The sequence below is a fragment of the Ochotona princeps genome, chromosome X, assembly GCF_030435755.1.
Source record: "Ochotona princeps isolate mOchPri1 chromosome X, mOchPri1.hap1, whole genome shotgun sequence".
Lineage (NCBI taxonomy): Eukaryota > Metazoa > Chordata > Mammalia > Lagomorpha > Ochotonidae > Ochotona > Ochotona princeps.
The window spans coordinates 93,130,258-93,157,664 of NC_080865.1; the positions used below are offsets into that span (position 1 = coordinate 93,130,258).

Below are 27,407 nucleotides of genomic sequence, written 5' to 3' on the forward strand. Positions count from 1 at the left end.
ATCATTTCTCTGGAGCAATCTGGGCCAGAGACACCACGGGATTTTTCGCGTTATCTCATTCCCAATTTGTACGTTTTTTTAAAGAGGCTGGTATCTGTTGAACGTCATCCATGTGAGTGCACTAGTCAAAAAGAAAATAAGCAAATGGAGTTCAAACTGAAGCAAAGCCCATGAGAGCTCACACACCAGTCAGAAACCCTTCTCTCCATTTTGCAATCATCCACAAGCTTCCAGGACATTAGGCGCGATCCTGAAGAACAGAGAGCAGAACCAGATTCTCTTTCTTTCTTTCTTTCTAGAATTTATGAAGATCCTAACAATTGTGAGGTCTGGAATGATTTATTGAACAGACACCTACGTAACACTTAGTATGTACTAGGTGCTATTCTAAACAGCTATACAGATATTAGCCTATTTAATCCTCACTGTTTGGATGAGCCTGAAGTAAAGAAGGTCTTTGTGTTGCTTTAACCACACAGAGCCAGAAAGTATAGCAACAGTAAGAGGTAGAAACAGGCTTCAAAATGTAGCAAAAATATTTTTGTCTGTGTCTTCAATTAAAGTTCTCCATGTTAAATTCCCTAAGGCCAGTCATGTTACCCCTCAATGTTTATGCTTATGCTTGTACAGATCTTTTTAATCTGCTTGTATTTTCTGCCAAGTAGAGCAAGCTCCGTTTTTGAGTAATGCATGTGTCTGTGCCTCAAAGCCTCAGCATTACCCATCCCTACCTCACTCAGAAGATGGAGATAAATTTGTTTGTTTAAGATAGCAAACAATCACTTGATGATCACCTGCACAGTCCTTAATGCTGACGTGTCCAACAGTTTAGTAGAATCCCTACCTTTTAGGAGCTTCACAATTTAGTAGAAATTCATGTGAAAAGGATGCTTGGCTATGATTTCCACATTTGACCTCTATCATTCTTACCTATCTGGCTTCTTTGCCTTTCATGTAATTCTTTTGGGAAGTCTTGGGGGTGTTTGTAGTATGTGGCCTTGGTTTCAATTTCTATTTGACTTTCCCTTGTGGCAGTTAATGGTTGAACTGTACCTTTAAAGTTTCCATGACAACTGGTCAACTGAAGACCTGATTGTGACATAGTTATGAGACACCTCTTGTAGGTGAGAGGCCTAGGCCAGGTGGTAGTAGACTGGCATACAAGCCTAGAGTAGCAGAAGTGCCAACGTATAGGTCTAGTAAATCGGAGGTGTAAGATCATGGCCCACCACAATGGAACAGGAACATCTGATCAGGAAATGCAGTCAGGTTGGTTTAATAATAACATAGGCAGAAAGCAAAAGAAAAATGATTTCTTTAACTATTGTGTTTGTCTCACAGCATACAGACTTTTCTCTGCTTTTGTAGAACTTGTTCCTTTTAATATTTGAATCAGTTTGTATGTTGGGAATTCTGTCTATATCCCAACAGGTTTTGGGTTCCTGCCATATAGCTATTCTCTAGTTCAAAAATTGTTCCTTTTCAGTACTAGCTGGGGATTTGTTGCTACTGTATATGTTGAATCATTTCATATTACTATTCCTTTTGTACAAACATAATACCTATTTTACCTAATTTCTTAGTGTTATTAGAATGCTACATTTTAAATTAAGTGTAATGTTTAAGCATGATGAGATTTTTTTGCCTGTTTGTTCAAAATATACTTATTCACCCTGATTGCCTCCCCAAGAATAGTTACAAAAACTTTGAAAAGTAAAATTGGGCCCGGCACAATAGCCTAGTGGCTAAAGTCCTCACCTTGAACGTGTCTGAATCCCATATGTGTACTGGTTCTAATCCCAGCGGCCCCACTTCCCATTCAGTTCCCTGCTTGTGGCCTGGGAAAGCAGTAGAGGACGGCCCAAAGCCTTGGGACCCTGCACCCCATGTGGGAGACTCTGAAGAAGCTCCGGGCTCCTGGCTTCAGATTGGCTCAGCTCTGGCGGTGGCAGCTGCTTGGAGAATGAACCATCAAAGGAAGATATTCCCATCATTCCTCCTCTCTGTATCTCTGCCTTTCCAATAAATAAATAAATCCTTTTAAAAAAGGAAAATGAATAGTAGAATGCAGATTAAGATCTACTTGTTCACTGTTACACTCTACATTTTTCTGCTATTCAGGCAAGTTGGTTTTCAGTTCTGTTCTGTGTAAAGTCACCGTCTTTTTTAAAATTCATTCTGACTTTACCCATCAGGAATTATGATTTTTCTAACCTTTTCTAATACACTGGGGATCTTAACTGTGATTTTCAGGAGCTGTTGGTACCAGCATGAATTCAACTGCTTTCTAATAATGTGACATTGCTTTCTTTTTAATTTTATCAACTATAAAATAAAATTGATTTATCTACCAAACAGCTATGAAGGGCCCAGTGCAATGGCTCAGTGGCTAATTGCTCACCTTGCACACACCAGGATCCCATATGGGTGCCCGTTCGTGTCCCAACTGCTCCACTCCCCATCCAGCTCCCTGCCTGTGGCCTGGGAGAACGGTAAAGTACGGCTCAAATTCTTGAGACCCTGCACCTGCGTGGGAGACCCAGACGAGGCTTCTGGCTTCAATCTGCTCAGCTACAGCCATTGCAGCCACTTGGGGGTGAAGCAGGGGACAGAAGATCTTTTCTGTTTCTTCTTCTCTGTAAACCTACCTTTCCAATAAAAAAGATCTTTAAAAAAACAAAAACCAAAAAAGCTACCGTCTGAATATCTATCTCTCTCTCTATATATATATAGATATATATTTTTTTTCCTAAGCACTTAGGTTCTTGGTAAGGCCCCAATCTATTGATACGATTTTGCAATACTGTATAAATATTGTTTTATTTAGCTTAATGATGCAGCATGCACTTTTACATTGTATGAAATCTATCTCCTTGCAGCTATTCATCCAGAGAATGAAGTCCTCAGCAAATTCACAAAGAGTTGAGTTAAATCAGTGGAGTTTATTTTCTTAAATATCTCCTATTTGAGTATCTGTCCGAGTTACTGTTTCCATTTCAGATACTATTGGGAGCTATGTATTATAAAGCTGTGCTCACAATGCCCAAAGAACAGGTCATTTAAAATTGTCACCACTAATTAATGAGACATATGGAGTACTGAAATCTCATCTCTAAGTTAATAATATAGTAAATCACACACATTCAGCAGAAAAGGTAAATGAACCTATTGAAATGGAAATTATTCATGAAAATAACCATAACAGTAGTACGGCACTTTTCAGCTTGCAAAATGTTTCACATGCTTGTCTCAATTGGCTCAATCATCAACCCTGCTCAGATAATCAGTGGTGAATTGAAAATAATGGGATCGTCTTGAAGCGGTTCGTGACAAGTTATGATATGTAAAATCATTATCATTTATTCTTTGTCCATGCTGGGAATAGAATAGGAAAAGCGTGATTATATTAGGTGGAGTTAGATGAACTAAATCCTAGACAAGAGGATGATTTGAAGTCTCCAATCCTGATGGAAGACAGGTTAATAATAGATGGCATTTATTGGACACTTATCATGTGGCTGGTACTGTCCTAATCAATTGAAGTATGTGATTGAATTTAATGCTAACAAAAATTTTGTGAGGTCAGCATCATTGCATTGCCCATTTTTCAAAGTAGGAAGCCAAAGCCCAGAGGGATTACTCGAATGATCGCTACTAAGTGCCACAGGCAAGAATCTTGTCTGTGTTTGAGGAAAAGGACAAATCAGCTGCCTTTGAGTTGCTTCCTGCACACTATTTTCTGATTCATAAGCATGGAAGAAATACTTATTGAATCATTTTATAACTAATTTTAAATAACTTGTCATTCATGACTTTTTTTTTAAGCCTAAAACATAGTGCATCAGCTTTATTAAAAAATATGGAACGCTTCACGAATTTGCGTGTCATCCTTGCGCAGGGGCCATGCTAATCTTCTCTGTATCATTCCAATTTTAGTATATGTGCTGCCGAAGCGAGCACCATGACTGTGTTTTTAAGATTTCTTTCTTTTTATTGGAAGGCAGATGTACATAGAGAAAGAGATACAAAAAAGTTCCACCTGCTGGTTCACCCTCCAAGTGGCCGCAATGGTCAGAGCTGAGCTGATCAGGAGCCAGGAGGCAGGAGCTTCTTCTGGGTCTCCCACACGGGTGCAGGGTCCTCGACTGCTTTCCCAGGCCACAGGCAGGGAGCTGGATGGGAAGTGGAGCTGCCGGGATGCTGCAAAGGGAGGATTTAGTTAGCAGGCAATCGCGTGGGACCCCTGTTTCTTTGTTTTTACAAAGATATAATGTATCTGCTGCTAAAAGCTGGAAAAATACACTTTAGAAGGTTAAAAGCTTATTAGTGTCAGTCTTAAGGGCTGAAAACAGATTGAGAACAGAAAATACAGCACTCCTATACTCTTCGCTCCTCCTAACCCTTCCTAAATAAAGGTAGAAGAAATTGTTCCAGGTTTAGTGTAATAACAAATGGAAACAAAACAAAACAAACAAACCCGAAGATCCTGAACTAAAAGGAGAGGCATGCAGGACTTGGGCGAAGGGAGGGGTTTGGGGGTGGGCCCCTGAATGAGCAAAGGCAGCTGCAGAATTGCGCATGCGCCCTGGCAGGGGCGGGCAAACCCGCGCGCAGTGGCGCGAATTTCTTGTGTAGTAGGCCTGCGCTGAGCCCTGCGTGTGCAAAGGGGCAGGGCGCTCGTGAGTCTCAGAGGCGGGAAATTTTGATTCTTATTTTGACTGGTAAGGCTAACATGAATTTGCTTTGGCTGTAAGAGGTAAAGATTTTTGCTGGTGATGGGATAAAGTTTTCATGTTTATTAATTAAAGGTTTACAGGTCGGAAAATGACGGTTAGCGCCCAGCCGTCATGACTGGGTAAGAGTTTCGAAGCCAGTCCTTCACAACTTTATAGCTAGTGGTGTTAGGGATGTTGGGTTGCCAGGGATGTGGAGAGGCCACTCTCGTTTATCTAAGAGTTTTCTTTTCCTCCCGTGTCTCTCTTAAATCCAGTCTATCCGTCCATGTATGAAGGAGAACCGGAAAAACTTGGGAACTTCGAACTAAGTAGTGACTTCATCTTGGAGACAGGAATGTCACAGGAAAAAATGGAAACAGACTCTGAGCTGCCAAATCCCACCAACACAAATAACACCATTCTGAAACGATCCACCAGTGCCCCAATGATGAATGGGATTGGGTGAGTGCGGTTGAGAAAACGGAGGAGACAAGCGGGTCCGGGGTGGGTCCGGAGAAAGTGGTTTCCCATGGTGTTCTTATCCTTTTATTACTGAAAAATTCTGCAAGTATCTCCCTTGCCCTTAATAGTCTACCTTTAGCCTGGGACAAGAGAGATGGGTAGATTTGAGAAAAAAAAAAAAAGTGCCCTTGACAAATCCTCACCCTTGCACCCTGGTCCCCCTCATCCTCCTCCCACTTGCCACTAAGGTTGACTCGAACATCCTCTACTGAGGGTCCACCCAAACCCACAAGTAGCAACCAGTTGGTGTGGAGCATGAATTTTCTTCCTAACTGTATCCCATCTCTTCCTCCTTTGAAAAAAACTGAGCATTCTGCCATGACTGCGACTCTTGTCATTTTCTCAGCAGCCATGTCATTTCTGGCAGTCATTGCCAGCACATTCAAGATGGAAATAATTGCCAAACAAATCAGCTGGGCCTCTGTATAGCTAGTTTTTCTTGAAATTGGATTTCTTTACAAAAAGATTTATGAATTTCTTTGAGATGCAGAGCAACAGAGAGGGAGGGAGAGACAGAAAAGAGGGAATTGATCCCTTAATCACTACGTAATAACTGTTGTTGTCTCTTAAACTGTGTTTGTCTTTAATTTCACCTAAAAATAGTCTCTCCTGCTCATTTCTAATTTCTGTTTGCATAGAAAATGTTTTTCAATCCTTTCACTCTCAGTATGTGTGTATATTAGTGTAATATATTTTTTTGTAAGCAGCATATAGACAGGTGTGTTTTTCATTCTTCAGCCAGTTTGTATCATTTAAATGGGAAATATACTGCATTCACATTCAAGTTTATTATTCATAAGTAATGATTTGGTCCTGCTGTTTTTCCATAAATGTTCCTATTGCTTATTTTGAAGCAGCTTTGTTCTGCTACTTGGAGGTTTTCTGCATTCACGTTCATTATGGTGACTGTCTCTATTTCTGTGTACACTGTGTTTCCAAGTATTATTTCGAAGCTTAGCCTGGCGGTGATATATTCTTTCAGTCTTTGCTTGTAGTGGAAGCTCTTTGTTTCACTTTCATTTATGAAATTAGAATTTTGCTGAGTTATGTTCTGAGTTGTAGGACTTTGCTTTCAGAACTAGGACCTTCCAGTTTCTCCTGGCATGAGGGTTTCTGTTATGAAATTTGCTGTTAATCTCATGGGAGACCGTTTAAACGTGATTGGGCATTTCTCTCTTGCATGTTTTTCGACATTGTGTTTTACTTTTGAAAGCTTGACTATAGTGTATTGTGGTAAGGATTTTTCCTCATCATGCCAATTTGGGGTTTTATGTGCTTCCTGTATTTCAATTTGCATTTCTTTTTCCAAATGGGAAAATTTTCTGCCATTATTTCACTGAATACATTTTCTAAGCCATTGTTTTTCCCATACCTTGAACCTTCAGGAACGCCTAAGATGTATGTATTTGGTTGTTCGATGATATCCATAGATCCCAAACACTGTTTTTGGACTTCCTAATTTTTTCTTTAATCCATTCTCTTTCTCTCCCTCTCTCTCTCTCTCTCTCTCTCTCTCTCTCTCCCCCTCTCTCTCCCTCTTCTTCGCTCCCTCCTTTCCTTTCTTGTCTGACAAATATTTCAGAAGACTTGTCTTCTACATTAAATGTTGTCTCTTCTGCTTCATAAAATCTGTTGTTAAAGCTTTCTACTATATTTTTGTCTTACTGAATACTTCATTTATAATATTTCTTTCTGATTTTCTTCAGTAGCTCTAATCCATTGCAGAATTTCTCATCTGTATCATGTGTGAATTTCCTTATTTCATGTAACTGTTTCTGTGTGTTCTTGAGTAACCTTGTAATCAATGCTTTGGCATTTCTTTTCTGCATCTTTCCAGTCTCACTTTATTCATAGTTCACTATTAATGTATTATTGTGTTTCTTTTTGAGAATTGTATTGTTTTTCCTTTTCAGTGTTTCTTGTGCTTCCATGTTGGCCTGTATAAATCTGGGGGGGGTCACTTGTTATCATCTCTTCCAGGAGCTATTTTAAATTGAAAGCTTTATTCTTGTAGTATTTCCTCTCTAGTTCTGAGCTCGTGCTGGATAGGGTCAGGAAGCTCTGGCCAGTTTGTAGGTGAAATAACCATTCCAGAGTGAAAGCCAAGTTGGGTCTGGTGCAACACGCCTTGCTACAGTTGATGGAGGGAGGGGATGGTGGAGCTGGCTAGTATGTTCACAATCCCAGCCCTTCCCTGTGTGTAGGTGAACCAGCTGGTTCTCGGCCTAGAGTGAGTTCCTGGTGCCTGTGCACACCACCCACCCAGGCACATGCTCCAAACAGAATAGCAGTTCATTTTATGGTGTGTTCCTCAGTCTTCTGGGAGATCTGTCCCCAGTATGCAAGGAATTCTGCTTCTGCGCTCAGACCATGCAGTTGCATAGGAACCCAATGACAAACTATTTTCCTCTGAGCCCTGTGGCCTCTGCCTATCACTCTCACAGTCACAAGGTACAAGACCTCTGCTTTGCATCCTGCAGGCTGCTGTTCTCAGCATGAGCTCCCTGCCATTCCATGTGGGGGCAGAAATGAGCAGCAGCTCCCCTTAGCAAATGAGCTTGCTGTTTCAGTTTGGGGAGGGTAGATAAAGAAGGCGGTCTTCCTTCATGGCGGCAAGTGGGTTCGAAACTGCCTGCCTGTTCCACAGGCTGCACTCAAAGCCAGTGAGGACTGTGGAAATCTCCCTCAGTCAGCGCTGCTGCTGGTGTTCACTGTGGTAGCCTCCTCCTCTCACCCTGCCTGGGAAGATGGCACCTCCCAGCTAGGCAGCAGCTGTGAATAGATGGAAATTGCTGGAGGCACAGTCCTTGAACGTGTCTGTTCTCACTCCTCACCTAGAGAGTCTTGCTTCTGCTCTGTAATTCTCCATAGAAAATTTCTTTTAATCTCCTGTGAATGTGGCGTTTCCTTGGTTTCCTGGGCCTGCTTTTGTTTTCCTGGCCAGTGCAACTTCTCCCTATTCAATCATCTTGAATCTCTCCCTGTTTCTTAAAAGACTTTGAAAACGTGTTCTTGAATCTCGTATCCCAGTACAGTAGTTTTCTGGATATTATGAAAATGTCTGAAAAATGCATTTAGTACATGTTATTGTCTTTGCTCCTCACTTTTGGACCATCCTACTAATTGATAGCTGCATTTGCAATGTCAGAGGTCATTCAAGATGGAATGAGACCAAACCTGTCCTCTCTCTTTAACATGTGAGGAAACTTAGGCCTGTACATCTCTAAAGTGAAATAGTTCACAGCAGTGCCCATACTAAGGGCTTGTGTCTCTGGACTCAGAGTGTTCTGTTCACACTAATGAGTGCGTAAGTTGATTAACACTAAACAAATGCAGTTTTCAGGTCATTTGAGGTAGGAGATAATTGTTACAAAATGAATAGCAAACTAAGATTTATCAAAACAAATTCATTGCCTTTTAAAAATAGGAACATAGGACAATTAAAGATGGAGTGCTCTCTGTGTATTGTACTGAGAACAAGAACATTTGGAAATTTAGGGTTTCGCTCTAATTCCATTGTGGGAATAAAATTGTTTTTAGAACTACTTGGCTAGTAGAAGAGAGAAGTGGGAAGAATGTTGGTTGTGTTGGCAGCCTTCATGAAAAGAAACAGCTTACAAATAGAGGATGGAGGCCATATACTTGTACTTGAAGAAACTTATGGAATCTGTTTAATTTATTAAATGTACTGGGGGGAGCATACCTTGTCATATCCCTTCTTGCTTGCTTTGTGATAAAGGGGAGTTGAAGGGATTTTTAAAAATTATGTTGGAGTGCAATTATAGTATTAAATTGCATGGCATAATATCTCAACTCATGCAGTAAAATTTGCACAGAAAGGCATGGTTAATAACATGAATCTGGTGGGGGTTAAAGATACACAAATTGGAAAGTGGACCAAGTCTGTTCCTGGCCCATCAAAGGAAGTGACGGGAATGATATGTGATATACCTGAGGTCTGAGCACTTACTCAAATGATCTGTGGGCACATTTGGCGCTGCTGTAACAAGCTTAGAATGGAATCAGAAAAGTTCATCTTTTCCGAAGTTTCCAGATTCGAGAGGCAAGAAAAATAGAATCTCCATCTTTTCCTTCACACCTCATAGCTGAGGTAGAGACAGAGGGCAAAGCTGGGCGGCAGAAAAACTCCAGGTTTCCTACATGAGCAGAGGGAGCCTCGCTGAACCATCACCACTGCTTCCCAGGGTCTGCAGTAGCTGCAAAATGCAATTAGGAGGGCCCGGCGGTGTGGTCTAGCAGCTAAACTCCTCGCCTTGAACATGCCAGGATCCCATATGGACACTAGTTCTAATCCCTGCAGCTCCACTTCCCATCCAGCTCCCTGCTTGTGGCCTGGGAAAGCAGTCGAGGATGGCCCAGAGCCTTGGGATCCTGCACCCACGCGTGGGAGACCTGGAAGAGGTTCCTGGTTCCCGGCATGGGATCGGCACAGCACCGGCCATTGTGCTCACTTGGGGAGTGAATCATTGGACGGAAGATCTTCCTCTCTGTTTCTCCTCGTCTCTGCATATCTGAATTTGTAATAAAAATAAATAAATAAATAAATCTTTTTTAAAAAAAGAAAATAAACCTGTTTGGAGAATGTAACTGACAAATTTATTGTAGCTTAGATTGAGCTATTTAACTATTCAGTATACTGCATTGAACAGTGACCCGGTTACATTATCTTCAGGTTTTCTAAGTTATGGATTTCACATAGGATTCTGTAATTTCAAGGTAAATGATGCGTATCAATTGAGGCACATTCTGCCTTGATTATTTCTTTGTGTAATTGTCTTATTAAATGAAGCCAGCGGAAGATATTATAAATATCTAACCCATTAGGCTCTTCAAATTTCCTGATAAGTGACTTCCACAACAGATTGCTCTTCTTATATGGAAAATGAGTGGGAAAGGAAATGAGAATTAGACCTCTTGACATGTTTTCTCACAATATATTGACTTATTGCCTGTCACATGCGAATTATCATGCTTCAAAGACTTATCAAGGCTCAATACAGTTTTTTAAGTTAATAGGGAAGATAAATACTCAATGAATGTAAATGTTTGGCAAAGTAAAATAAGTATTTAGGGAAAGTAGAAAATGTTAGTGGTATGCAAAGAAGGGAGTGAGAAATCTCAGTGAGATTGGTAAGGGATGAGGAAAATGCTGATGGAGAAGATGGCGTTTGAGATGGACTTTAAGGAACTGGTAAGATGTACACTGGGAGAAAGGGCACCTAAAGCCTGGGACAGCATTACAATTATGTTTATAAAAGAGTTGGTGGCAGAAAAGCACCGGTATTTCCTAGAGGGCTTAGTGGTCAGCATGGCCTGGACCTGTGGCCTCCAAATGTTGCTGATCAGTCCATGCAAATGCAGCTTATGAAAATAAATTGTCATGTAGTGATTCCTTATGTTTTCCTGACCAGGACTGTATTGTACTATGAAAGTGTAAGTGACAAAATGAATGTCCTTTTATAAATGGAACAGTGTTTGTAGATGACCAGCTAAGTCTTTGGAGGGTGACTCTGATACTGTTAGATTAGAGAAAAAACAGCTGAGGAGACCAGCTAAATATTGTGAAGTCGATGAAACAGCATAAAGGCAAGGGACCTGAAGATAATAAGATTAGTCTAAGAGAGGGTATAGAATTGAAATCGGTAAGATTGAGTACAGGCAGCAGGTTGAAAATGTTCAACATAATTTCTTTTTTTAAAATTTTTTTATTTTTTTTATTACAAAGTCAGATATACAGAGAGGAGGAGAGACAGGGATAAAGATCTTCCGTCCGATGGTTCACTCCTCAAGTGAGCGCAACGGCCGGTGCTGTGCCGATCCGAAGCTGGGAACCTGGAACCTCTTCCGGGTCTCCCACGCGTGGGTGCAGGGTCCCAAGGCTTTGGGCCGTCCTCGACTGCCTTTCTAGGCCACAAGCAGGGAGCTGGATGGGAAGTGGAGCTTAGAACCGGCACCCATATGGGATCCCGGGGCGTGCTTAAGGCGAGGAGTTTAGCCACCAGGCCACGGCGCCGGGTCCTCAACATAATTTCTTATTAACATTGGAGAAATGTGGATAAAAGATATATATGGGGACCTTGTTCTTTCTTTTGGAACTTCTTGTGAATCTTAAGCTATTTCAAAATAAAAAAAGAATAAAGGGAAAATGAAAAAAGACAAGTTATTCAAAGTTACAAGTTCAGACAGGACTGAGATCATTTGGGTCGCTGACTGTCAAGGTGGAGGACATAGGCACTGTCTTCAGTGCATAGCAGCTGCTCAGCTCCGGTCTGTTGTTGCCACACGGGAATGGGGCCCGATTGCACATTTTCAAGAGAAGTCAGAAATCTGGAATCTGAATTTTTCATTTGAGATTTCATTGAGATTTCTCAGTATGCACAATGAATTAAATATATACACATATATATATATATATATATATTTTTTTTGAGGAGTATGTGTTTAATACGAAGGTTACACTGCCACTTGGGGTACATGCATCCCTTCTTACAGTGCCTGAGTTCAGTTTGTGGCTCTGTCCAGGTTCTAGTGCCCTGCTAATGTACACCCAGGAGGCAGCAGATTACAGCTCCCTACTTGTTTCCACCCACATTGGAGACCTAGCTTGAGTTCCTGGCTCCTAGCTTTGACCTAACGCAGACACAGTGTTTGTGACTCTTAAAGGAATCAAACAACAGTCGGGAGACCTCTTGTCTGTTTTTGCTGTTCAATTCGATTCAATTAAGTTAAAAAGTACTGAAATATTCTTACTGTCTTGTTGGCCAAGTAAAACGTATCTGTGGAAAGTATGTTTTATCAACTCTGGATATTGTTATTCCTTTTCTTCATGGGAAACTGTGGGTATTTAAAGGATTTGGTACTTGCGTATTGTAGCTCTGATCATAAATTTAAATCAGATCGAAATTGACACTGATGATGTATTTACAAAGTCACAGTAAATTATACTTCTTGGTAGCATGGCTGATTAGAAGTAAAGTGATGTGCTTGGAAATTCCTTATCCTACATGGAGACTTAGTTAGGCTCAGGTAACTAAAACTCTGTGTGTATGTGTGTTTCTAATTTCTGCATTTGTACAACTGTGTTCACCAAGACATCATTTATGTTGATAACATTGCTATTTTAAATATGGAAATTTTATTTCTTGAAAAATATTTTATAATAGGCTTTATGTGACAAACATTTTCTTTTTTCTTCTTAGTGATAGTTCACAAGCTTTCCAAGCTGATACTGTGAGGATTAGAAGAAACAGTTCAACATTTATAAATCGACCAAATCTGGTAAGGAAATGCTTATGGCATGCTGCTTGCCCGAGATGTGTGCTTGTTGGTTTTAACCAGTGATTCGCAACCTTGCACCTGCACGTGAAGGGTTTACTAAACCACAGACAGCCCAATCTCACCCCCAGAGTTTTTGATTCAGTAAGTCTGTAGTGGAGTTTGAGAATTTGCATTTCTAACAAATTCTCACTTTGAGAAACTGTGCTGTAAACATTACTGAAGGCAAAAATCAAACACATCATCTATAGTTCGGTTGACTTTTGCAGCTGTAGCAGAATTAGTTTTTAAGTCTCATATGGATTTAACACTGAGATTTGTTTTCATGTATAAAACTAGCTGGCATCTACTTTTTGAAAAAATTGTAGGATCTTCCAAGAATTGTTTTCAGGCTTTTAGTTTGACTTTTATCTCACATTTATCTTGACCTATAAATAAAATTTGCTTTTCATGGTATATAATAAAATCTCTAATAACAATTGTGTGATTTACTCTGTAAACACAGGAAATATACTTGTAAATCAGTAAGCCAAAATGAATAAATGATTTATTATATGATTTTTTATTGAACTGAGTCTCATATAACAATTAACAGTTTTAAGTGCACCATTCATTGACATTTAATGCATTAACAAATTTGCTCACCCACTACCTCTAGTTTCAAAACTTGCGTATCCTTGTCTTGTTACTAATCTTTTTTTTTAAGATTTATTTATTTTTATTACAAAGTCAGATATACAGAGAGGAGAGACAAAGAAGATCTTCCGTCCGATGATTCACTCCCCAAGTGAGCACAACGGCCGGTGCTGTGCCGATCCAAAGCCGGGAACCTGGAACCTCTTCCGGGTCTCCCACGCGGGTGCAGGATCCCAATGCTTTGGGCCATCCTCGACTGCTTCCCCAGGCCACAAGCGGGGAGCTGGATGGGAAGTGGAGTTGTCAGGATTAGAACTGGCGTCCATATGGGATCCCGGGGCTTTCAAGGCGAGGAGTTTAGCTGCTAGGCCACGCTGCGGGGCCCGTCTTGTTAATAATCTTAAGGGGAAATTTTTCAGTCTTTTCCAATGAATTTGATCTTATATTTGGAATTTTGGTAAATGTTCTTTATCATTTTAAGGAGATGCCCTTCTCTTGCTGAGCATTTTTTTAAAGATTTATTTATTTTTATTACAAAGTCAGATATATAGAGAAGAGGAGAGACAGAAAGGAAGATCTTCCATCCGATGATTCACTCCCCAAGTGAGCGCAACAGCCGGTGCTGTGCCGATCCGAAGCCGGGAACCAGGAACCTCTTCCGGGTCTCCCACGCGGGTGCAGGATCCCAAGGCTTTGGGCCGTCCTCGACTGCTTTCCCAGGGCACAAGCTGGGAGCTGGGTGGGAAGTGGAGCTGCAGGGATTGGAACTGGTGCCCATATGGAATCCTGGGGCATTCAAGGTGAGAAGTTTAGCCGCTAGGCCATGCCGCCTGGCCCTTGCTGAGCATTTAAAATTTTTTTTTTTCACTAAGAGCCAATGTTGTGGTATAGTAGGTTAAGCAACCACTTGCGATGCTGGCGTCACATATTGAACCACCAGCTCAAGTTGCAGCTGGTTCTGATTCAGCTTCCTGAGAAGGAAGTAAAAGACAGCCGATGTACTTGGGTCCTTGCCACCCATGTGGGAGACCAGAATAGAGTTTTAGGTTCCTGGCTTGAATCTGGCCCAGCCCCAGCTGTTGCTGCCATTTGGGGAGTAAATCAACAGATGAAACATCTCTCTCTTTGTCTTTTCCTCTCTTTCTGGCTATGCTTTTCAAATACATAAATAACTCTTTAACAATCTGAAAGAAAACATTTGTTAACAATACTCATATACGTTTATGGGCTTCAGTGTGACACTTCAAAACATATATACAATGTGTAGTGATCAAATAGGATAATAAACATTTTCCCCTTCTTTACCATTACTTTATAATTGGCAGCTTGGAGCATCTCTCTTCTCTATTTGTTCATACAATAAATAATAGGTCACTGTAAACTGTAGTCTCCCGTCTATGCTGTGTATCACTAGGAACTTACTCCTTCCACCTCACTCTGATTTGGTCCCCATTATTCAGACTCCCTACCTCTCCCAGCTTCTAGTTGCCACTATCTTTCATTGAGATTTTTTTCCAGCTTCCAAATGAAAGGGAGAATATTGTATTTTTTCCTTTCCATATGGCTGCTTTGAGCATCAAATACTCTATTTCCAGTGCTTCTTCCAGACATCTAGAGATGATTCCATGACTTATCCCTATTGTTCTGTTCATAGGATGTATTACATTGGTTTTCTTATGTTAAACCACCATTGCATTCCTAGGGTAAATCTTTTTCATCTTTGTTCTTCACATGTGTTTTCCTTTTCTTGTAATAGCTTTGTTGACTTTCCTATCCAGTCATGCCAGCCTCCTAGTATATTAGAGGGGCCAGCATTATAACGGTGTGAATAAAGCCACCATCTATAGTACTGGTGTCCCATATGGGCACTAGTTAGAGTTTTGGTTGCTCCACATCCAGTCCAGCTTCCTGCTAATGCACCTGGGAAAGAAGCAAAAGATGGCCTAAGAGCTTGGGACCCTGCATGCCCACAATGGGAGATGTAGATGAAGCTCCAGGCTCCTGGGTTTGTTTTGGCCTAGCCCCCGCCATTGTGGCCATTTGAGGAGTGAACCAGTGGATGGAAGATCTTTCTGGCTTGGACTCTCTCTCTTTGTGACTCTATCTTTTGACTACATAATCTTTTAAAAATGTTTGAATTTTTTTCTATTTTGCTTATGAGAGAGTTGGAATAGGATTGGTGTTAAAATTTCAAGTTTTTGATGGAGTTCACTAGTGAAGACATCTGGTATTTTTTTTGTTGGAAGATTTTTTCATTATCTCTTGTATAGATCTGTTTAAATGTTCTATTTCTTCTTGAATCAGTTTTCTTTTTAAAGATTCACTTATTTTCATTGGAAAGGCAGATTCACAGAAAGGAGAGACCAAGAGAAAGATCTTCTATCTGCTGTTTACTCCCTAAATAGATGCAATGGCTAGAGCTGAACCAATCCAAAGTTAAGAGCCAGCAGCCTCTTCCAGGTCTCCCACATGGTGCAGGGTCCCAAGGCTTTGGGCTGTGTCTCTACTACCTTCCCAGGGCACAAGTAGAGAGCTGGATGGGAAGTGGAGCAGCTGAAACACAAACCTACGCCCATATGGGTACATTTATTTTTAGATCTCAGAGGAATCTCCATACTGTCTTCCATTATGATTGTACTAGTTTACATTATTTCATAATGGTGGCTATCTTTCTGTATTTCTGTGTTTAATACATTCTTTTTTATTTTTTTCTTTCTTTTTTATTATATTTTTGACAATCTTTGCATAGTTAATTAGGGTAAAAGTAATTACATTCTTAAATGTCTTATAAGGCTGTGAAAGTGCTGACTAATTCTTTTTATTTCTGTTTGGGAATATCTTTATTTCATCTTCATTTGTAAATGAGAGCTTTTCAGGGTACAATAGGTTCAATGGGAGGTGAGACACAACGGAGGCAAGTATCTGGCTTGCGTAAGTGATGGGATGATAGTACCACAGGAAAAGAATCCCACGCACAGATGTGTCATCTTCAGACATATTGTGTTTGAAGCTCTTAGGTACTTCATAGTGGAGATTCTGAATATGCTAGTTTGAATTTCAGGGTAGAAATCTTGGCAAAAGTCCACATTTGAGGATTATCAGTAGACCATCATTTAAAGCTAAATAAATGAATGAAATGACCATGGAGAGGGTAAAGAGAAGGGGCTGCAAGACAAAAATATAAATATCATCAGTCAGAACAAGAGTCCAGAGATTAAGATGAAATTGTCAGAGAGGTGAAGGGAGATTCAGAAGAGTTTTTCTGTGCAAAACAAAAGGCAATTATAAGTGGTCACATGTTCTTTGAAGTACTGAAAATGAGATCATTCATAAAGTTCTTATGTTTGAAAGCAATTTTAGTGGCGAGAGATGGGATAACATTAATCCAAATTGCACTGGGTTGAGCAATCACTGATAGCTGAGAGCCTGATAAATGACGTTATACATGCAATCTCAATGATTTGGGGGGAATTTTGCCAAGCTGAGAACCTATTGAATGATGCTATACATACAGCCTCAGCTACGTGGGAGCAGTCTATTCCTTTTCTACTTCAATTCCTCATCTAGAAGAGGAGAATGTAATAGCATCTGCATTTGGGTTTCTGGTGATGATTAATCTCTGTCAAACACTCAGCCTAGAACTGGTGCGTACTAAGTGATTACTAAATAGGAGAGAATTTTAGTGACAGTAGATGCATACAGTTGAGTTTTTAAATGTGTATAATATTCCTTAGGAATTCTAGGATTTTAATCCACATAAAATTTAGCTTAATATAATACACATTTATAATAAACCATCTTAAATAACAGTTTGCATTTGACTGAAAAATTATATTATCTTCATTGTTAGAATTTCAATGCTCATTTAATTAGCTGGATATATATATATCAAATTAATCACTATTATTATAAGACTCATAAGAATATGAAGGGTCTTTTATTCACAAACTTCTTTTTTTTAAGATTTATTCATTTTTATTGAAAAGTCAGATTTCACAGAGAGAAAGCTACAGAGAAAGGTCTTCTGTCCACTGATTCATTCCTTAAGTGGCCTCAATGGCCGGAGCCGAACCTGATCTGAAGCCAGGAGCTTCTTCTAGGTCTCCCACGTGGGTGCAGGATTCCAAGGCTTTGGGTTATCCTTGACTGCTTTTCCAACCCACAATCAGGGAGCTGAATGGGATGTAGAGCTGCTGGGACATGAACCGGCACACATTTGAGATCCCAGCGCATGCAAGGCAATGACTTTGCCGCTCCCTATGAGGGCAGCTTGGGAGAAAAAAAAGGGGGGGGAGTAATAGCAGCCGGTTGTGTATTTACTAAAATTGAGATGTAAAGGAAGTAGTTACAGGATGTGGTTAAGAACTTGCAGTTTCTAACATATTGGTCACTCAATACCATGTTAATTAACTTTAAAAAAAGTGTGTGGAAAATGTTATAAAGAAAGCTATTCTGGATTAAAATTTTTTTACACCAAAATAAACTTATTTTTAATTCCCCTTTTCCATGAAATAGCAACAGTTTTTAAAATTTATTTATTTATTATTAATTACATTGCATTATGTGGCACATTTTTATATGCACTGGAATTCCCCCCACCCCTCCCCAAACCCTCTCCCCACGGTGGATTGCTCCACCTTATTGCATTTCCATAGTTCAAATTCAGTTGAGATTCTTTCATTGGAGGTATTTACCAAGCATACAGTCCAGCATCTTATTGTCCTGGTAAGTTCAATAGCTTCTTGGTGAGACCATCTCTGGTCTGAAGGTAGAGCCGGCAGAGTATCATCCCAATCAATTAAAAGCCCCAACATAATATTTCCAACCAGTTACAACATTATGGCATTGACATGGTATTGATTAACCAATAATCATTTTTTTAAGATTTTATTTTTTATTACAAAGTCAGATATACAGAAAGGAGGAGAGACAGAGAGGAAGATCTTCCGTCCGATGATTCACTCCCCAAGTGAGCCGCTATGCGGATCCGAAGCCGGGAACCAGGAGCTTCCTCCAGGTCTCCTGTCGCTGTCCCGCAGCAATGGACTTGGTGCACGGAGCCGATAATAACACAGGTGGACCCTGACTGATGGTCAAAAGCCGTAGTTTATTAGTGGCATCAAACTTTATACACTGAGGGCCATACAGGATAAGGGAGGAAGTATTGAGCTCATCAACAAAACCATCAATGCTTTTGTTTGGAACTCTTTTGTCTTGTATATTCCACCAGGTGTTCTCATATACATACTCTCCACTCAACTGTTCTTATGCAAATGATATCCAATAAGGTATACAAAAGGTAGCCATTTGGTTATTCTCCTCCAAATATCCAAACAACTGTAATCCTGTGCTCACTGACCTTCTACGGTCACAATGTCCTCCTACAGTCTCCCACACGGGTGCAGGGTCCCAAAGCCTTAGGCCGTCCTCGACTGCTTTCCCAGGCCACAAGCAGGGAGCTGGATGGGAAGTGGAGCTGCCGGAATTAGAACTAGTGTCCATATGGGATCCTGGCGTGTTCAAGGCGAGGACTTGAGCTGATAGGCCATGCTGCCGGGCCCGAAATAACAACATTTTTAAAACTTATTTGATAAGTTGGGGGAAGTGCTGGGCAAGACAGAGACACACATGTGCTGATTCATTAGCCAAATGTCCACAAGGCCAGGATTAGGTTGGACCAAAGCTGGGATCCATGTGGGCAGCAAGAACCCAGCTGCTTCTGCCATTCCCACTGCCTTCCGGATTTGTTTTAGCAGGACCCTGGACTTAGACATTGGAATTGGAAATCAAAGCCAGGTGCTGTGGAGTATCTTAACCTCTAGGCCAAATGCCCATGGAACTTTCTGAAGTACCTTTGGGTACTAACCTTCAGTGTAGAAAAACTGAATTATTTAGAATGACATATTGAATTAGAATGCTTTTTCTACAAGCAACAGAATTCAGTTGAATTCCTTGCTCCATACATATCCATGTGCATATGCGTAAATAGATGTAAGATCATGCTGGCATCTTCTGACTCTGGGGATTCGATCATGCAGGGTCCCTACACCTTCCCCAGGACTGCTCCTGGCACTTCTGCTGCATCTGGGTACAGTGGCACCATGTTTCTCTCCCCTTACCCTCTTATTGCAAAGGAAGCAGGGAGAATGTCTCATCTCTCTTGCTGGGAAGGCTGTTTTACTTGAGTGGTTCAGCTGTTTCAATATTTGTGTGATTGGATTTGGATTTTGTTCATTGGCAGCTTTGAACCCTAATTCCAGTTTGTATTTGCTGCCTGTCTAGTTTGCACTCAATTTATGTTAAGTATCATTGAAAGCTACTTTAAATCGTTTCTGAAACCAAGTAGATATTTCTAAACATAGCATCTAATTTTTCATTCAGAATTTTATTCATCGTCTAATGATGAAGATTTTGTCTAGCAACTATAGTAGGAAATAGATTAAAAATAACAAATCCGGGCCTGGTGCAGTAGCCTAGTGGCTAAATTCCTCGTCTTGAACACACCGGGATCCCATGTGGGCGCCGGTTCTAATCCTGGCAGCCCTGCTTCCCATCCAGCTCCCTGCTTGTGGCCTGGGAAAGCAGTCGAGGACAGCCCAAAGCCTTGGGACCCTGCACCCGTGTGGGAGACCCGGAAGAGGCTCCTGGCTCCTGGCTTTGGAATGATTCAGCTCTGGCCATTGCGGCTCTTGTGGAGGTGAATCCTCGGAGGGAAGATCTTCCTTCTCTCCTCCTCTCTATATATCTGATTTTCCAATAAACATAAGATAAATCTTAAAAAATAATAACAAACCCAAGAAAATTGGTTTTTTTTTAAAAAAGATTTATGTTTATTGCAAAGACAGATAGAGAGAGAGGAGGAGAGACAGAGAAAGTTGTTTTGTAATGCTGTTTTTGCAATATTAGTTCTCTGTGATTTTTTTTGAGTGGAACTGAAGTTGGCCTTTCCTCTGAGTGCCTGCATCTGGGAGAGCACCTCCAGGCTCCACCTCGGGCTGGCATTCTGGCTTCCTGCTCAGGATGTTTCCCCTAGAAAATGAGAGAAAGACGCAATGGGAAATTTACACAAAAGACAACAATGGAGTTAATGGGCATCTCCGGAAACTTTTTGTTTCCATTCCAGTACTTGGCTTCCTGAAAAATTAGTGCAGGTAATTCCATTTGCAAACACCACCTTAATACTTAGCTTTGGATAGAATTTTCTTCAAAAAGCCTTGTTTTTCTCAGTCTATTTCCCACTTTATAACTAGACAGGCAGTCCAGCACAAATGTTTCATGTACATTTTATCAAATAAAATCTTGCTATGGCGTATGATTTTTGTAGTTCGAATGCCACTCTTTCTTACCACAGCCATATCACTGCATTCCTGCTGATATTATCAATCTGTCAGGCAACCTTCTCATATTCCCTCGATGCAATTTTCCAAACAGAAAGTCTAAGCCTTTGCCATGCTTTATGTATTTTTTTTTTATTTCCACATTCTCTTTTTTTTCTTCCTATATCTGGGGGAAGCAAGGAGATAAGGAGAGAAGGCACACCCAGCCTCCCAACAGCCTCTGTAGCCCGGGGGTGAGGGTGGGGGTGGATAGCCACATTCTGCCATCCCAGGGTTCCTGATGTGGGGCATGATCCCAGGGTCTTACTCAAGATGTTTTGATAGTTCAACAGTTCTGAATTACTGCTGATCTCTCCACTCCAGTCACAATGAAGTATCTTCAGAGTCCATTGGTTGACATAGTCTAAATTAGAATTTCCGTTAGCCCATATTTTCATAGCCAACTCTTTCATGCTTTATGTATTAAAAAATAATATCTTCTAGGAAGTCACTTATAATTAGTTTAGAACAGTTTCCCAAGCTATGTAGTTAATTTTTTTTTTAAAGTGTAGGGCTAGCACTGTGGCATAATAACCCCCGCCTCTGCTTACAGCACTGTCATCCCTTCTAGGAACTGGGTTCACATCCCAGCTGTTCCACTTCTAACCCTGCAGGCAAACACATGTAAAACATCTCTGTTCTTCTTGTGGTACCTCTGCCTTTCAAATAAAACAAACAAACAAACAAACAAACAAACAAACAAAAGAAACCCCACCAACTTTTTAAAATAATGTGTCATTGTATATCAACTAAACTACTACAATTTCTATATGGATTATATGGATATCTTTAAGCTCAGGCTCACACATCTTTTCAATGAGATTATGAATTTTATAAACCTTAGTGTTTCACATTATGCACACACACATATATTATATCTCTTCTGGACATTGAAATAATGAAGATATATGCCAGGTATTCTGCTAGGTGTAACATGCATTACCATCTTTATCATATTTAATGTAAGTAGATGCTTGAAAGATAAACTCTAGTATTTGTTCATGATAATATTTTCTGTAGAAATGAACAATATATAGTACGTAAGCTTTATCTAGAAAAAATTTCCTGATTTTCATGAGTAGGGCCAGTTGGTTGCGTTATGGATTTATGCTAGAAATTTCCTTGAAATATCAATCGTAGGACCGATTAGTATATGCCAGTCTGAGTTACTGACCAGTTAATAGCCCATAGCTGTCACATGGTCTCTATCTCTCTTTTAAATTTTAAAATTTATTTATTTGAAAGAGAGAGAGAGAATCTTCCATCTGCTGGTTCACTCCCCAGATGAACACAACAGTCAAGGCGGAACCACTGTATAGTCAGGACCCAGGAATTTCAGCCAGTTCTCACTTGTGGGTGGCAGGAGCCCAAACACTTAGATCATTTTCTGCTGTTTTTCCCAGGCCATTAGCGGGCAGCCAGATCAGAAGTGGAGTAGCATCGCTTCTGGGCCTTTTGGTTAAGATTAAGTATAGAAGAGGAGTAGCTGGGGCACAAACTGAACCCCATATGACGTACTGGTGTTGCTGGCAGTGACTACCTGCTCTGCCACCATGCCAACCGTGATAGTCTCCTTTTTTATACCCCCTTTCTAGAAAGGAACTGAACGAGGTTCAGGGCTGATGATTATCTGAGCATGTCTACTCTAAATTAAATAGTTGAGGCTGCTAAGTATAAATTGCTCTTTTCTACACCACAGTAGATAGTTTTTTCACCATTAGAATTTTTTGAACATGGTATTTAAAGTTTGCCAGCATCTTCACCCTTTTAGCTTTAGAGCCCTGTCTCTGTTCATGGACTCCTGGTGTTTCATTCACACACAGCTAATAAAAACATAATCACATTGCCTAAAACAAGCCTAGAACTTTCACTTTGGTGTCACATGCTGTCAAACTCGTTGTCTACAAGGCTCCACTCACATGCCAGCTTTGTCATGCCTTTCTTACCTGTCTCACCTCCTAGCTCTCCACACGTCCTCTTCATCTCTGCTCTTTATTCCCACCTCATTTTGCTTCCATTTAACATTCATTACTTTGTCTCCTATATAATATTTATTTACATTATTGGTTTTTATGGTGGATCTTAAGGTCTCTGAAGCTATGACTTAGTATTTTTATAAAGTCAGTTCTTACTCTGTGAACAGAAAAGCAGATTCTTAAGCATAAGGACTCAAAAATATTGAAATATGAAAGGCATACGTATTTTGCTATAATGAATTATTACAGTGAAGTGATTGTTGCTGTTAAATATAATTTATTTGTGTTAGATTTGCCGACCACCAGGGAAGGAACACAGAGCCGTGTATAGAAAAGAATTTAGATGGTTTTTATTCCAAGGAGCTTTGATCACAGGCTTCCCTTCCCTGTGTAGCAGAAAGACAGACGTGAAGCAGGGAGCTACAGAGGAAAAGAAAAAGCCAGGCAGAGTTGTGCAAGGGAGTTTTAAACCACCCCCCACCCGACACGGAAGCTGAAGCAGGGGTCGCTTCAGCCCTTAGTTGGTGGGGAATATTGGCTGGTGTCTGTCACTGGTGCAGCAGCAATTCCGTTGCCTGACAGGTGCTCCAGAATTCTGCTGTCCCTTCTGATCGCAGCCTGAAGTCAGGCTGACACACTGGGCTGGAAGCAAGCGCCACACTCCAGTAATAGTGGCAAGCATCATTTTGTAATGGATTTTCAATTATCCACCTACAAGTTTTTACTGTCATTTTTATAATCTTACCTTATATATTCTTGTTTCTTCTATCTTCTAAGAAATGATTGGAAAAAGCAAACTGATTTTAGCACTTTAAGCAAAATACAGTGATACCTGAAAGATTTCCTGGAAAATGGAATTAAAAGGTCATTTACTTGGGGTCAAAATTTTTTGAAGTCCATGCATAGTTTTTCTGATAATACACATTTTCAGGGACTTTCAAAACCTCTCGGTGCCCGGATTTCAAAAGTCTTCTGTAACGAAGTAAGTTGGTCTTTCAGTCCTAATTTCCTCAAAAATTTTTAACTGCACTTGATAATTAGTGAAGTAATAAGATCCTTCAAAATCCATATTATACATTTAGAACCCAATTGAAATTGAGATTATCTGCAACATAGAGACATTTATTTACCCAACATATTTTTTGAGCATTCATCTCATTCACTGGCTTGCTCCTTTTTTGTGACCATCAGCACCTACTGGCCTTAATTAGGAACCTCAGATTGATCTTTTCCTCTTTCTGATCACTTCTCTAACCTGTCTCATTCTCTTCAACTCTGCCTTTTTCATTCAGATCTTCAGAACCTTTGATTGGTCTACAGCCTGCTTCTAGTCCCTTTCCCTTCTGCTCTCAATTAATTCTGTGTGAGGCTGAATACATATATAATGTTCCTTTTTTTCACCAGGTGTGATCTTGTTTAAAACACCTTTGAGGTTAAATACTCCAAGGAATGTACACGAGGAACCTATGCTTTGAGTTTCCCGTTGGGCTCATAGGCTGAAGCCCAGAGACTACAATCTAGTTTCTGCCAGATTTCCTCATGTTTGTTTCCTGCCACTCCTCATGTACCAAGTTGTAATCATCTTGAACATCTTTTCCTGAAACTAGTCTCCCTGCCTGAGCATCTGTTCCTATGCTTGGAAAGTCTTCCTGCCTCTCCTTCATGTGAGTTTGTACCTCCTATGTGGAGCTTTTTCCAAGTCCTTACATACAGGTCTCTGTTCTTTCAATTCCCACAAATTAACACTCTGTTCTGGCACTTACTGATAGCCTGGTTTTCCTTAAATACATCGTGAATTGCTCTCAGATAGAAAAATGTCTCATTTGTCTCTGGAATTTTAGACCCTAGCAAGGTGTTATAGCACATAGTAAGTGCATATTGAATATCTTTGATTACAACTATATACGCCTTTAAGACCTGATGTGAAAGTAAGATAGTAAATTATCTGCAATTCTGAGAAGTAATCAGGGTACAGATGGAATGTACAAGTGAATTCAGAAATAAATGCTTTTTTTCACAATTAGCTATAAATCCCTCCTCTTTTCATTTACCTGTTGTGAGTCCTCTCAAGCTTTGAGAAGATTAAAAAGAAGGTAGTTGTGAAACAGAGAAAGGTACTAGACAGTGAGTGTCTTAGTAACCAAGAGTAGAATGTTCCAAACTACTTGAACTTTATTGCTTCAAGTCATTGTATATTATGAAATTTTGGTTTCCCCAGCTAAATTGCTGGGGAGTTAGCTGCCAATTTAATGCTTGTTTCAGCTTTTTTTTCTGGGTAATATCTCTCACTATGCTTTAATGATGGGTTCATACTGGCAAGATACGTGGGGTTATTCTAACATATAGTGCCTTAGGAACGGGAAGATACAGACAAACAAAATCTTCTATTAATATTCTGCCCCACCTTTCGGTATTTTGTTCCTTTTTGAAATACATGGGCTTTTAATCAGTATATTTAGGCAAGATCCAGTTTGAAATTTTTTTAAAGATTTAAAAAAAATTTTTATTGCAAAGTCAGATATACAGACAGGAGGGGAGACAGAGAGGAAGATCTTCCATCCACTGGTTCACTCCCCAACGGCCAGAGTTGAACCAATTCAAAGCCAGGAGCAAGGAGCTTCTTCCAGGTCTCTCACACAATTGCAGGGTCTCAAAGCTTTGGGCCGTCCTTGACTGCTTTCCCAGGCCACAAGCAGGGAGCTGGATGGAAAGTAGAGCTGCCAGGATGCAATCCAGCACCCACATGGGATCCCGGCACATGCAAGGCTAAGACTATAGCCACTAGGTCATTGCGCCAGCTAGTGAATTGATTGTACTTCACCGGTTCATGTTTTGTGCATGCATGTATTCATATGTGCAAAGTTTATCAGACTAATTCTCCAGCTGCAGAGTGGGCATCCCATATGGGCGCTGTTTCCAGTCCTGGCTGCTCCACTTCTGATCCAGCTCCCTGCTTATGAGCCTGGGAAAGCAGTGAAGGATGGGACATGTCCTTGGGCCCCTGCACCCAGGTGGGAGACGTGGAGAAAGCTCCTGGCTCCTCGGGTTGGATTGATTCAGCTCTGGTCATTGTGGCTCTTTGGGAGGGAACCAGAGAATGGAAGATCTCTGTCTCTTTGTCTCTCCTTCCTTCTGTAAATTTGCCTTTGAAATAGAAAGTATTCTGTAAAAAAAAACATTTTAAAATTAAAGTACGCTGACTTTTATATTTTAAATTTCAGTTGTTCACACCATCTTCCATTCGTACTTCCATCAACCGCATCGATCAGATAAAACAGGTAAAAGTCTTTTGAAATAGAAAGCTGTTCATTTAAAAAAGTGAATTTTAATTTTCTTTTAAGAAATACATGTGTTTCAATAACTAAGTGAAGTCATATAATTGAATTTTAATTTCAGGAATGATTTTTTTAAAGATTTATTTTATTTATTTTTATTGGAAAGTCAAATATACAGAGAGGAGGAGAGACAGATAGGAAGATCTTCCATTCAATGATTCACTCCTCAAATGACCGCAATGGCCGGAGCTGAGCCTATCAGAAGCCAGGAGCCTGGAGCCTCTTCCAGGTCTCCCACATGGGTGCAGGGTCCTAAGGCTTTCGGCCGTCCTCGACTGCTTTCCTAGGCCACAAGCAGGGAGCTGGATGGGAAGTAGGGCTGCCAGGACTAGAACTGGCATCCATATGGGATCCCAGTGTGCTTGCAAGTTGAGGACTTCAGCCACTAGGCTATCACGCGGGGCAGGAATGATTTTTTTTTTTTACAACAAAACCTCCAAAATCCTTTATGTATTTGGGATATTAAATATTTTAATAAATTGATAGTTTCCAGAAATACTGCATACTGTTATACCTTGAATCTAGGTTTTTTCCAAGGACCTCAATGAAGATGTTATATATATAAATAGGTTTGTAATAATTGTAGCTCTGTTTTTCATCTAAACCCACTGAACACTTTCTTGGCAGAGAAATTGGCCCTTATCTTTTGGTTTGCCCCTTAGTGATTTGGATTCAGGGATACATTGCACTTCACTGGTTCATTTTTGTGCATGTATGAATTCATATGTGCATGCACATATGCTTAAAAACATAATTCTAATACAGAATTAAAACCTAATTATTCAAGCATTAACCATAGAACTGAAAAGATCAAATCACCTCTTTATTCACAATTGGTGGGATTTTTCAGACTCAACTATAAGCAGACTGCGTTACAGGGTGCGAGTGAGATCACACCAGATATGTCTAAGGTTTATTAAGGAGTCTTTATTAACCAAGCTTGGTGATAACAGAGCATACTAGAAACAGCAGATCACAAGTCCATATAGCAATCCAATCAATCATAATCCAACCAAACATATTCCAAAGGGGAACAAATGGTCATTACCCTGAAGTCCACCCGTTAAGCTGAAGATCTGTGTCCCAGCTTCCCCAGCAATATAAGTTATCCTAAGAGACATGCAACGAATAACCTGGACACACTCACAAAGCTGCAGACATTCACCTTTCCCTGGCTTCTCTGCCCACATTCCATCACTGCTAGGCCTCACCTCTCCTGGAACACATGACAGCACACAAACCAGAAATAACACTACTATATCCATTGACCCATCTAAGCAGTCAATACACATGGGCCATGCTCAGGGGATTACCTGTCCTGGGTCAGCCAAGAGTCAAGGTGCCAGAGTAACGGAAACACCTGGCCAGATAAAGCGATTGTGAGCCCCCGCTTCACGGGCCTTTTAAAGGGGCTTGTGAGGGGTGTGGTTACACAACAATGCAATACCCTCTCCTCTCAGTTGATAGGTGAGTCACAGGTGGGCAGGAGCGAATACCTAAATGTTGTGAATTAAGGAGTTAATTGGTGCTCATTGGAATAGGCAGGAACAG

General features: G+C 40.5%; 1 protein-coding gene and 1 non-coding gene across 4 annotated transcripts in view; one reads left to right on the top strand and one right to left on the bottom strand.

Annotated features, from left to right (window-relative positions):
* The first annotated feature begins 1,094 nt into the window (after nucleotides 1-1,094).
* LOC105941975 (P2R1A-PPP2R2A-interacting phosphatase regulator 1-like) overlaps nucleotides 1,095-27,407 on the top strand; it is a 65,572-nt gene continuing 39,259 nt past the window's right edge. For all 3 annotated transcript variants that reach the window (XM_058658552.1, XM_058658553.1, XM_058658554.1), the window contains exons 1-4: nucleotides 1,095-1,269; nucleotides 4,991-5,177; nucleotides 12,458-12,536; nucleotides 25,743-25,799. In XM_058658552.1, coding sequence (XP_058514535.1) covers nucleotides 1,221-1,269; nucleotides 4,991-5,177; nucleotides 12,458-12,536; nucleotides 25,743-25,799 — 372 coding nt within the window. In that variant the 5' untranslated portion in view covers nucleotides 1,095-1,220. The remainder of the gene's footprint in view (nucleotides 1,270-4,990; nucleotides 5,178-12,457; nucleotides 12,537-25,742; nucleotides 25,800-27,407) is intronic.
* LOC118760506 (U6 spliceosomal RNA) lies at nucleotides 3,854-3,960 on the bottom strand. Its single transcript, XR_004996814.2, has one exon. It is a non-coding gene; the product is annotated as a U6 spliceosomal RNA (small nuclear RNA).